Here is a 12,995-nt window from a genome sequence, read left to right on the forward strand (position 1 = left end):
ATACAATCACATTGTGTGTAATACAACTGCACGGTACGTAATACAATTACTTGTGTAGTACAGCTGCACGGTATGTAATGCAATCACGTAGTGTGTAATACAACTTCACAGTACATAATACAATCACGTTGTGTGTAATACAACTGCACTCTAATACAATCACATTGTGTGTAATACAACGGCACTCCATGTAATACAATCACGTGTGTAATACAAAGTGTATTACAGCACTTCAGCCAGGCTGTCCAACAGCACCATGCCTGGATTGAGTCTTGTTTTCTGACTTGTCAAAGTTCAGAAACTTTTGTCCCTTTGAAGAATACACACACAGAGACACACAAAGATTCCACCAGAGTCCTACAGAATCCAACCGAAACAACTGGAGGGAATCACAGAGGGGAAGCAGAGGTCACGGCTCCTCAGGACTGCGCCTGTCATGCACATGCCATCAGGGCTCCAGACAAGCCTCCCCAGAGGGGTGAATAAGGGACACCCAGGACACACAGCCCACCAAGAGGTCTCCTTCCCTCTTTTACGTACAGTGGCTTCTATTTTTGTCTTTCTTTTTAATAAAAGTGAATCTTAGTGAAAGATAGTCTGAACAGCAATCTGGAAGTCAATGCTGGGGCAAGAAGTGGACTAAAGTGGTATGGGAACTTGGTTTTCGAAACCTATGAGAAGAAAGTGTGGGGGGGGGACGGGGCTTGTGCCCCAGCCTCCAGGATGGACCAGCCTGCACCCTCACAGCATCAGTAAACTCCTCAGGAAGGTCCACAAAAACTCCCGGGAAACTTGGCCAAGGAGCACGGCAAGACCTTTCTCTAGCATCTGGAATTTGTGAACAGAAGCTGGGATAAGAATGGGAGGAATGACTGTCCCATAATTGTTTAAGGTTTTAGAATGCAGGGTCTTTTTCACCCCAGCCTTTCTCCACCTAAAAGAGATAAGGGTGGGGGTGGCGGACTCCAACAAACAGGAGGAGTGGCAGCTGCCCTGTTCCTTTTCTTGTCATCTCATCTCCTGAAAATGGGAAATCGAAGAAGATGAAAATCCCAAACACCAACAGTTAAAGGGAAGGCTACAAAATGCCTCTGCTCTCAACTCTGCACTACAGCACTTTCATTTCTCTGGAAGCACACCTGCTGTGTGCATTCCAGGACTGGGCTGTCCTTCAGGCTTCCACAGAAAGGGCCGGGGATTTGGAAAGCCCAGGTGTTTTTCAACAGGCAGTGGAAGCATTAATAGCTCATCTGTAAAGCACTGAACTATTTGCAGGAATAACATAAGCCAGAACTGGTGGAAATTAAAATAGCATAAACCAGATGTTAGGAAGCTCCCATTTAAACCATTGAATTCAATGATGGATGATTAGGTGGTTAGGTAGATGAGTAAATGGATATGAGAGAGAAAGGAAATTTCAATGGTTTTTCTAATTTTCTTATCAGGAACCATTTTATATTAGGCCAGGATATAAACTTCTTTAATAACAAAGAGAGTTTAAAATAATAACAATAAATAAATTTGGTTTTAAAAAATGTTAAGGATATATATCTAAAAAAATAAAGTCTTCCTCCAACTCCAGACTTCAGGATCCTAGTTGTCACCAGGGGTTAACAACTCTTAGCATTTTCTGTGGGTCTACATCACCAACTACAGGCATGATTTATGATTTTCAAAGTCCGTCTAAATCTCCCATCTTAAAGATTGGCAAGGAAAGAGGCCTTATTCATCTGGTAGGAAAATGATTTATTCTCATCTTAAAAATAGAACCAGTGAATATTCCTATTTTTAAAGAAAATGTGAAAACAACCACTTAAAAAAACAAGCAAAAAGATGGAACCTGGGAAAGTCATCCTCAATAAAACATAGTGATGATCTAAGAAAGTGAGAGTGAGGCTAGACAAAGAGGAAGAGGAAAAAGAAGAGGGAATAGAAATCAGAGGAAAAAGGAGAATGATTAAACAATTCTAATTGTCAACTTGGTCAAGTTTGTTTTGTCTTAGAGACAAATAAGAAAAGTCTGAGGAGGACAGAGTGGACTCTGAAATAATCCCAATGTACCAGCATTATTGAGCCAATTAAACAGTACTGTGAGCAAAGAGGCAAATCAGTGCATTTGCCTTAAAAGTCCTTACAGGGACATTTCTCAGCATTGGCAAATTAGACATCGCTCCGGGCGTGAGGTTCTTCAGGGGAAGAGGGACTAGGTCCTAAATTCTGGCTCCAGCCTATTGGACCAGGGATTCAGTCTAGGACAGTGGAGGGTGGTTGTATAGTATTGAAATTCTTGCCCAAAGGAATTGAATCTTGGTGGGGTGGGGGGTGGGAATTCTATTGAGATGCTGCATGAGTGGCAGCTATCAGAGGGAATACTGATGCCAGAAGGCAGAGGAATGTCCTGGAGACCAGTTTTTGTATTCTCAAGATGAATAACGTTTGCATGACCATTGCAGAATACTTGAGTGCAGGGGTCCAGCCCCCGCAGGATCAAGGGGAACCCTCAGGAGAAACAGCATCAAGCAAAGAGAATGATTTAGAGAGAGATAAAGAAAGAATGTTGCAGATAAGAAAACAGAGGAGAGAAAGAAAGACACGGGGAGACCAAGCTTCTTGGGTGAGCGAGGCCCATAACTTCATTTTTAAAAGGGACTTTTATACCTTGACTTGTACATAGAGGGAAATGAAAGATGCAAGGTCATACAGAATCAGCCCAAACACTCTAGCAGTTTTGCCCTTATCGAGACCAGGATTTTTTCTGCAAACCTTTCCCATAAAAAATGTTGTGTACGTTATCTTCTGGCCTTGGAGGCCTGTGGACATTTTATGACCCTCTTTTGATAAAGGCTGCTCAACCAGAAAACTTATTTTCCCTTGAAATTTTTTTTTCTTTATATTTCTAATCTATGTCAGCCTCAGAAAATGCTAAACAGAGTTACATTTCTCATGGAGCAAAGGTGCAGTGAGTTACAACAAAGAAAGAACCAATTAGCTCAAAAGTCTGATGTGGTTAATTCCAAGGTTACTGCTTGTTTTTCTTAAATTCCAACTATGTTAACTAATGCACCCCCAGGTGCACAGTGGATAAGAGATATGGGAACTTAGCAGCAAACATTGGCCCAATAATGAAATCCTACACCAGCACTACTCTAATAGTTTTTAACTCTTTGAAAGGCTCTATATTTTTAGGCTTTCCGTGCCTCTCACAGTTGGGAGGCTGTGAATAATCATAAGTGTAGCTGCAAGAGTCTGGATAAACCTGCCAGGCAAGCTAGAATGCCAACAGAGGGGGTTTGATTTGAAATACTCCTATCATGTCCAAGAGACTTATTAGCTAGAGCCCTAAGTTGATTTTCTCCAGAGAAAGGTGGTCGGGGATAGCCCCCTGTAAGTGTCAGAAGAGTTGGTGAAAGGCATAAAATAATAAGACAGACAGATTCTGGTTTGGGGGTAGATGCTCGAGCAGGTCCAGGGAGCCCCTCGAATCCTGATCTGCCTTTGCCTATCAGGTCTTCTCCGCATGACCTTTGTCATGGGTGGGATCTCCCGTGGTAGCTCCCAGCACGTGAGCACTGAACAGCCAGCACAGTGGTATGTTGCAAACTGCAAAACTCTAAATAGGAATAATATCTAATAAAAATATAAAGCAAAAGATTTGATTTTAACAACTTTTAACATAGGATTCCTAAGGTATCTGAATAATCACTGGCTGCTATTTCAGCTCTTCTATCCCCACCTAACAAGAGCTTCACCATTTCTGTGCAGCACATACAAATGTCAAACGTTTGAGACATGGATAGGACTGACCTTTACTAATGGTCATAATCATTTTCATTATTGGTTTCTTACTAGAATACATATATCCTCAGTAGTATAGTTCATCAGCGCTAGAGTAAATACTTGTTTGAAAGTATTTAAACTGTTTTGTAAAAAGTAACTTACACAAACCTACCTGGTTTGCCATATTTGGGTGTTCATATTTTGTGGGCTTGTAGTTAAAAAGAGGAAGAAAAATTGTGTCCAAATAACGTGGTACTTAAACTGTATATCATAAAGCCACATTTAGAATTGCTGTTGCTTTAATGCTTTCTGAAATTTAAATAATGCAGCCAAATAAAAGACAAAGATACAAAAACTAAATATGAACTTCCCTACCAGGACAGTCCATGATGAGGTCGCTAAGAGTCGGACACGACTGAGCGACTTCACTTTCACTTTCACTTTTTACTTTCATGCATTGGAGAAGGAAATGGAAACCCACTCCAGTGTTCTTGCCTGGAGAATCCCAGGGATGGGGGAGCCTGGTGGGCTGCCATCTATGGGGTCACACAGAGTCGGACACGACTGAAGTGACTGAGCAGCAGCAGCAGCAACCAGGACTGATGGCTCATTCCCTGATGGCTCAGATGGTAAAGAGTCCACTTGCAATGGAGGAGACGTGGATTCGATCCCTGGGTCAAGAAGACCCTCTGGAGAAGGAAATGGCAACCCACACCAATATTCTTGCCTGGAGAATCCCATGGACAGAGGAGCCTGGTGGGCCGCAGTCCTTGGGGTCACAAAGAGTAAGACGTGACTGAGCGACTAACCCATCCAAATGACATCTGATCCCTTAGTAGAATGGAGTCTGGGAACTTCCAGAAGGAACCATATATAGCCAGAGACTTTGTGACAGCAGGCACAGCCAGCAGTCCCCCTCCTGGGCACTCACGCTGGGCTCCTTAGAGCCAAAGTAGACTGGCCTGCTTGGCCCCACTGAACTCCACACCTCTGTTCCCACCACTGGTACTAACAAAGGGTGAAGAGACTCAGCTGTTCATGCCATGGATGGGACAGCACAGGACAAGAGACAGTGAACCCACACTCCCAGGGCCCTGGCCATTAGAGCAGAAAAAAGAATCACACAGACCCCCCTGCCCTGTCAGAAGAGGGGGTTGTAGAAGACGCCTCCGCTGAGCTGACCTGAGCCTTCCTTACTTACTCTCTAGACGTGGTGCCTCTCAGCTGTGGTGAGCACATCCACGCAGAGGCTGCCGCTGCTCCTTGCAGCCACAGCCAGGGCAGTCTTCCCCTTAGGCTGAGCACCGAAGAATTGATGCTTTTGAGCTGTGGTGTTGGAGAAGACTCTTAAGAGTTCCTTGGACTGTAAGGAGATCCAACCAGTCAATCCTAAAGGAAATCAGTCCTAAATACTCATTGGAAGGACTGATGTTGAAGCTAAAATTCCAATACTTTGGCCACCTGATACAAAGAGCTGACTCATTGGAAAAGACCCTGATGCTGGAAAAGACTTAAGGTGGGAGGAGAAGGGGAAGACAGAGGATGAGATGGTTGGATGGCATCACTGACTCAATGGACATGAGTTTAAGTAGGCTCTGGAAGTTGGTGATGGACAGGGAGGCCTGGCACGCTGCACTCCGTGGGGTCACAAGAGTCGGACATAACTGAGCGACTGAACTGAACTGAACTGCAACAATCCACTCCAGTATTCTTGCCTAGAAAATCCTATGGACAAATAGCCTGGCGGGCTACAGTCCATGGGGTTGCAAGAGTCGGACACGACTTAGCAACTACACCACCACCATTGCTTCCTTGCAGGGAAAATGTGGACCAGTCCTCAGCTTCCCTGGGTCTCAATAACTTCCCCTCTGTGTAGTGGTGAGGGGCAAGTGTGATAACACATATTGCGCCCTTAGAACTGCTTGTGGCACATGATAATGGTCTAAGAGATGCTAGATGTTGGTAGTGTCACAAGCTGTGTCAATGGGGCAAGAGAAAGGATTGTGGCCTAGGGACCCACCATCAACAGGTGATTTTTTATACACACGCTATCAATGAGAACCCAAGCATTTCTCTAAGATTGGCAGGGGTCACTCTGGCTCACTGCACTGGGAAGTCCTTGGCAAATAAATAATGTGATCACACACATTTCTCCTCCAAAAGCTAACTCCACTTGTGGCACAGACTTTAGCTAATATCCCATGCGTGCTTACCCCACCAAACTGCCTTTCCTCCTTTCTTCTAAAAGAGATCTCCTGATTTTAGCTGGGCATTTGGCCACCCGAGTATTTCCCTATGTGAACTAAGTACTGGTCAGTGGCGTGTAAATAAAGCAGCACATGCAGCTTCTGGGAAGTATCCTTAAAGAGAAGAGGGATGTCATTCCCCATCCTTCCCTCCTCCTCCCCAAAGGGGAATGCTGACATGACGGCAGGAGCCCAAAGGGCCACGTTAGATCAGCAAGTAAAGGCCATCTATTGAGGAGGGTGGAGTAATAAAACAGAAGAGGCATGAATTTTATTCAGAATAAATATCAATAATGGCAACACTAATACAATGTAGAATTCAACTTCCTGGACGCCTATCCAGAGATTTTTCTATTATATCATACCACCTTTAAACAAAGATGAGGGGTTGGAATCTTAACCAAATCATTCATGCATGCTCAGTTGCTCAGTCATGTTGGATTCTTTGAGACTCTATGGACTATAGCCTGCCAGTCTCCTCTGTCCATGGAGTTTTCCAGGCAAGAATACTGGAGTGGGTTGCCAGGCCCTCCTCCAGAAGCTCTTCCCGACATAGGTATCAAACCCCCATCTCCTGTGTCTCCCGCATGGCACGTGGATTCTTTACTACAGCGCCACCTGGGAAGCCCTTGGAATGAGCAATAAAGGCTGTTTTAGACATAATCAGGGGGCATAAATCCTTGGAGCCCATAGGGCGCCTCATATAAATTACAAATGGCATACCTTTGTCAAGGTGGGTATAGTTCAAAGTTCCCCTAGACTTTGTGCAGTGCACAAGCCACACATCTATACTGTCCCCAAGCAAAAGATGCTGGTTCTCATTTGCTTTCCAAAGGACCCATGGAAAATCTGCTCAGAGATCCTGAAGGTGATTAAAATGAATGGTCAGAAAGAACCTCAGAAGGGACTTCCCTGGATGTCCTGAGGCTAAGACTCCCTGTCCACAGTGCAGAAGGCCTAGGTTTGATCCCTGGTCAGGGAGCTAGATCCCACAGGCCACACAAAGACCCAGAACAGCCAAATAAATAAATATTTTTCCTTAAAAAAAAGAAGAAAGAAAGAAAGAAAAGAAATAACCTCAGAAGAAGTTCCAACCTCAGAAACCCATGTTTCTATGCTTGGAGATCCAGAAACTTATCCTGATAAGTCTCTCACATGGCTGAGTATTTGTGAAATGTACCTCCCACCAATTCAAATGATTTGTGTGCTAGTCCAGACACTGAGACCCAGGTGAACCTGAAAATTAGAGCTGAAAGTAATCAGCTTCTAATCAAAAGAGATAGTAATGAAATTAAGAACTTCATTCTGCAGGCATTTAGCAAGCGTCTAATTGTATGCTATCTAAATTCTGGCTTGTAAAGCTGTCTGAATCACCATAACGAGCCTATTTGGGGAAGGCAGCATTCTGAGAGCCAGAGGTTTCAAGCTCATAGGAAAACCTTTGCAGGGAGCGTGGCTGGAGTAGAAATGCAGATACTTGTGCTGTTGAGGGTGCGTGGCCCTCTGGGAGCTTTGTGACACCGGAGGCTGAGAGGACGGGGAAAGTCAACTTTACCCCAAAACTTGGCTCCTTCTTTCCCATCCAGTGTGTGTGTGTGTTAGTCACTCAGTCGTGTCCGACTCTTTGTGACCCCACGAACTGTAGCCTACCAGGCTCCTCTGTCCACAGGATAGACCAGGCAAGAACACTAGAATGGAGAGCCATTATCTTCCTGACCCAGGGGTCGAACCCAGGTCCCCTGCATTGCAGGAAGATTCTTTACCATCTGAGCTACTAGGGCCAGACCAGACCTTCATTCAGTCTTAGAAACAGTCACTTATTTTTAGTAAAAATCATGGGAACAGGGAGAAAAGAGAGTTTTTATCATTAATTATAAACATCCTGGATGCCAATTAGGCACCAGACCCAATGAGAAAAGAGGGAGGAGGAGAAAGGAAATCTGGAACACAGATCATGAGGCCCAGGAAACTGTGGCTTTTGTTTTGAAAAGAGAATCGAGCTGTAGCAGAGACATGTTCACTGGAATATTCAATCCACTTGCATTAGGGCCCCAACATAAGTTCCCTGCCCAATGCTATGGATTCTCTACTCACCAGACTGCCCTGGGGGTGTTGTTAACGAAAAAATAGAATAAAGTACAAAAAGAAAGCACGAGAAGCTACTAACGCTACTATCGAGCTGGACGAGAGTTCCTTTGGCTTTTCTGTAAGACATCGTGACAGAAAAACCTAATTGAACTTTTTGGCCAAACCAATACTAACACTAAATGTTAATGGAATTTAATGAGCCACCACTAGTGGAATTTCACCTAAGTGATGGAAATACGGCTGGTTTTGTTTTCCTCCCCAGTTTGTTACAAACTGAACCAAACATGTTTTCCAAACTGTATTACTTTTATGTTCAGAAAAAGAAAACTAACATACAGAGACAAGTAAAATAACATTTCACCACTTCACAATCCACAAACATGAAATGCATGGTCCTGAAATGGACTAGGGAGGATGCAGGCTTGCAATGGGAATTAGGGATGCCCTGACCTCATGAATTTAAAAAATGCTTACTCCTTGGAAGAAAAATTATGACCAACTTAGATAGCATATTGAAAAGCAGAGACATTACTTTGCCAACAAAGGTCCGTCTAGTCAAGGCTATGGTTTTTCCAGTGGTCATGTATGGATGTGAGAGTTGGACTGTAAAGAAGCCTGAGCGCCGAAGAATTGATGCTTTTGAACTGTGGTGTTGGAGAAGACTCTTGAGAGTCTCTTGGACTGCAAGGAGATCCAACCAGTCCATTCTGAAGGAGATCAGCCCTGGGATTTCTTTGGAAGGAATGATGCTAAAGCTGAAACTCCAGTACTTTGGCCCCCTCACGCGAAGAATTGACTCATTGGAAAAGACTGTGATGCTGGGAGGGATTGTGGGTAGGAGGAGAAGGGGACGACAGAGGATGAGATGGCTGGATGGCATCACGGACTCGATGGACGTGAGTCTGAGTGAATTCCGGGAGATGGTGATGGACAGGGAGGCCTGGCATGCTGCGATTCATGGGGTTGCAAAGAGTCGGACACAGCTGAGCGACTGAACTGAACTGAACTGAGCTCATGACCAGTGAGGGTAAAGATCTGGAAGGAAAAACTGCAACTTCTAGAAGTGCTGGGGAGCCAAGCAGCCAGTAGCTTTGGCTTTGATGCTCAGCGGTGCCTCTTACAATGGCCCTGATGTCATCAAAAAACCTCCCAAGTCTTTTCTTAAAAACTGGGATAATTTCATCCACCTCACAGAAGAGATGCAAGAATTGAACAAAGATGTGATTGTGAGTGAGTGTGAGTACCTTGCAGAGCTGCCACACAATGTCTTCTTTTATATCTTTTCAAGAAAACTGGGACCTAACAGCTGGTCACCCAAGCCCCTCCATGGTTGAGCCTGCAGAATTGCATCACACGCAAGAAATAAAGCTGTCCATCTTTAAAAACAAATATACAATACGGCTTAAAGGTGCAAGCAACCCAAATGTCCACTCATGGATGAGCAAAAGGTGGTATATTTACAAGGGAATCTTATTCGACCTTAAAAAGGAAGGAAATTCTGATACATGTTGCAACTTGGTTGAGCCTTGAGTACACAGTCACAAAAGGGAATATATCATATGATTCCACCTAGATGAGGTACCCAGAGCAGTCAAATTCAGAGACAGGAGGTAGAATGGGGCTAGAAGAGGAAGAAATGAATGTTATAGTTTATAGAGTTTCAGTTTTGTAAGATGAAAACGTTCTGGAGTTTGGCTATATAACCAAGTGAATGTTCTTAACACTACAGAACTGGACATTTAAAAATGGTTAATGGGGACTTCCCTGGTGGTCTGGTGGTTAAGATTCCACGCTACCAATGCAGGGAGTGTAGATTTGATCCCCATTTAGGGAACTAAGATCCGACATGCTGCACAGTGAGGCCAATAAATAGCTAAATAAAAATTTTTTTAATAAAATAAGAAAATTAAAATGGTTAAAATGCACACCTTATATTGAATATATTTTACAATTAAAATATGTAAATAAATTTGAAAAGCAATTTAGACACATATAAATTTATTCATTGTGCTGCTGCTGCTGCTAAGTTGCTTCAGTCGTGTCCGACTCTGTGCAACCCCATAGACGGCAGCCCACCAGGCTCCCCCGTCCTTGGGATTCTCCAGGCAAGAACACTGGAGTGGGTTGCCATTTCCTTCTCCAATGCATGGAGTGGAATGCCATCGCCTTCTCCAATGCATGAAAGTGAAAAGTGAAAGTGAAGTTGCTCAGTCGTGTCCGACCCTCAGCCACCCCATGGCCTGCAGCCTACCAGGCTCCTCCGTCCATGGGATTTTCCAGGCAAGAGTACTGGAGTGGGGTGCCACTGCCTTCTCCGCAGGTAACACTAGTGGTAAAGAACCCACCTGCCAATGCAGGAGTCATAGGAAATATGGGTTCAGTCCCTGGGTGGGTCGGGAAGATGCCCTGAGGAGAGCATGGCAACCCGCTCCAGTATTCTTGCCTTGAGAATTCTATGGACAGAGGAGCCTGGTGGGCTATAGACAATAGGGTTGCATAGAGTTGGACACAACTGAAGTGACTTACCATAAGCATACAAGGATAATTTAAATGCCCATTAGTTGGAAACTAAACAAATTATGTTATGTTCTCACCACAGTCCATTATGTAACTGTAACGAAAGAAGAAACTCTCTCCATGTGCTTATATACTTTATAAAGTATACTGCTTTATACTGGTAAGGGAAAAATGCTAAACATAGGACAATGTGTTTCATTCAGTCCTCAGAGAGTCCTCTGACTCTTTGCAATGAATGGACTGCAGCACACCAGACTTCCCTGTCCTTAACCATCTTCCAGAGCTTGCCCAAACTCATGCCCATTGTGTCAGTGATGCCATCCAACCGTCTCACCCTCTATCATCCCCTTCTCCTCCTGCTTCAATCTTCCCCAGCACCAGGCTCTTTTCCAACGAGTCAGCTCCTTGCATCAGGTGGCCAAAGTATTAGAGCTTCAGCCTCAGCATCAGTCCAATTAATATTCAGGTTGATTTCCTTTAGGATGGACTGGTTAGATCTCCTCACAGCCCAAGGGACTCTCAAGAGTCCTCTCCAGCACCACAGTTTAAAAGCATAAATTCTTTGGTGCTCAGCCTTCTTTGCAATCCAATCCTCACATCCATACATGACTACTGGAAAACCCATAGCTTTGACTAGACGGACCTTTGTAGGCAAAGCAATGTCTCTGCTTTTGAATATGCTGTCTAGGTTAGTCATAACTTTTCTTTCAAGGAGTAAGCATCTTTTAATTTCATGACTGCAGTCACCATCTGCAGTGATTTTGGAGCCCAAGAAAATAAACTCTGTCACTGTATCCCCATCTATTTGCCATGAAATAATGGGACCAGATACCATGATGTTCATTTTTTGAACGTTGAGTTTTAAGCCAACTTTTTCACTCTCCTTTTTCACTTTCATCAAGAAGCTCTTTAGTTCCTCTTTGCTGTCTGCCATAAGGGTGGTGTCATCTGCATATCTGAGGTTAACGATATTTCTCCCAGCAATCTTGATTCCAGTTTGTGCTTCATCCAGCCCAACATTTCACATGATGTACTCTGCATATAAGTTAAATAAATAGGTGATAATATACAGCCTTGCCGTACTCCTTTCCTGATTTTGAACCAGTCCATTGTTCCATGTCCAGTTCTAACTGTTGTTTCTTGACCTGCATACAGGTTTCTCAGGTAGAAGGTAAGGTGGTTGGTTTCCCAATTCTTAAAGAATTTTCCACAGTTTATTGTGATCCACACAGTCAAAGACTTTGGCATAGTCAATAAAGTAGAGTAGATGCTCTGCTGGAATTCTCTTGCATTTTCTATGATCCAATGGATGTTGGCAATTTGATCTCTGGTTCCTCTGCTTTTTCTAAGTCCAGTTTGAACATCTGGAAGTTCTCAGTTCACATGCTGTTGAAGCCTAGCTTGGAGAATTTTGAGCATTACTTTCCTAGCATGTGAGATGAGTGCAATTGTGCAGTAGTTTGAACATTCTTTGGCATTGTCCTTCTTTGGGATTGAAATGAAAACTGATGTTTTCCAATCCTGTGGCCACTGCTGAATTTTCCAAATTTCCTGGCATATTGAGTGCAGCACTCAATATAGGTATATACTATTGTATAAAAAGGATGGAGGAATAGACTAAGGGTATAATATATTTATGTTTGCTGTTTATACATAAAGAAACTCTGGAAAGAAGAGAAGAAATTGATAATAATGGGTATGTATGGCAAGGATAGCATGAGAGCCAGACAATAGAGGGTAAGGGTGAATGGGAAATGTTTACTGGAAAACATTTACTGATTTGTAAATTCTTGGATCATGTGAATTTATCATTTTTTCAAAAAAATAAATAATTTTTAAAATACATATTTTATTGTTGAGAATAAAAATTATTAACTTATCCCAATTAAAACTGGGATGTTAATATCAAGATACAAGGTATGTCCAATTTAGGTTCATTTCACAAAGGATAGACTACACAGAAGAACAGTACAAAAAGATCTTCACGACCCAAATAATCAAGATGGTCTGATCACTCACCTAGAGCCAGCCATCCTGGAATGCAAACTCAAGTGGGCCTTAGGAAGCATCACTATGAACAAAACTAGTGGAGGTGATGAGCCAGGGTCCAGCCCTGGTGAATCCAGGGTAATTTGAAGGGGAGATGGAATCGGCATCCTAGGAAAAAGCTATTTAATTAGAAATATAAAGAGAGATTAGAAAAGAATAGTGTAGTAGGAAAATTAGTGGAGAAAAAGATGCTGAATAACTTGGTTTATGTGGAATACCAATAAAACTCCAAGACAAGGAGTTTGCACCACCTACGTAGGCCACTGGCACCCACTTGAATACCGGAGAGTGCCCTGCCTTGGGCTCCCTCTCCCGTGG

General features: G+C 43.4%; 1 protein-coding gene across 1 annotated transcript in view; it reads right to left on the reverse strand.

Moving 5' to 3' along the window:
* LOC120860926 (ankyrin repeat and death domain-containing protein 1B-like) overlaps positions 1-12,995 on the reverse strand; it is a 79,740-nt gene that overhangs the window by 3,382 nt on the left and 63,363 nt on the right. The window contains 1 exon segment of the mRNA XM_040236641.1: positions 4,956-5,074. Coding sequence (XP_040092575.1) covers positions 4,956-5,074 — 119 coding nt within the window.

The sequence above is a fragment of the Oryx dammah genome, unplaced genomic scaffold, assembly GCF_014754425.2.
Source record: "Oryx dammah isolate SB20612 unplaced genomic scaffold, SCBI_Odam_1.1 HiC_scaffold_11210, whole genome shotgun sequence".
In the NCBI taxonomy this organism is placed as follows: Eukaryota; Metazoa; Chordata; class Mammalia; order Artiodactyla; family Bovidae; genus Oryx; species Oryx dammah.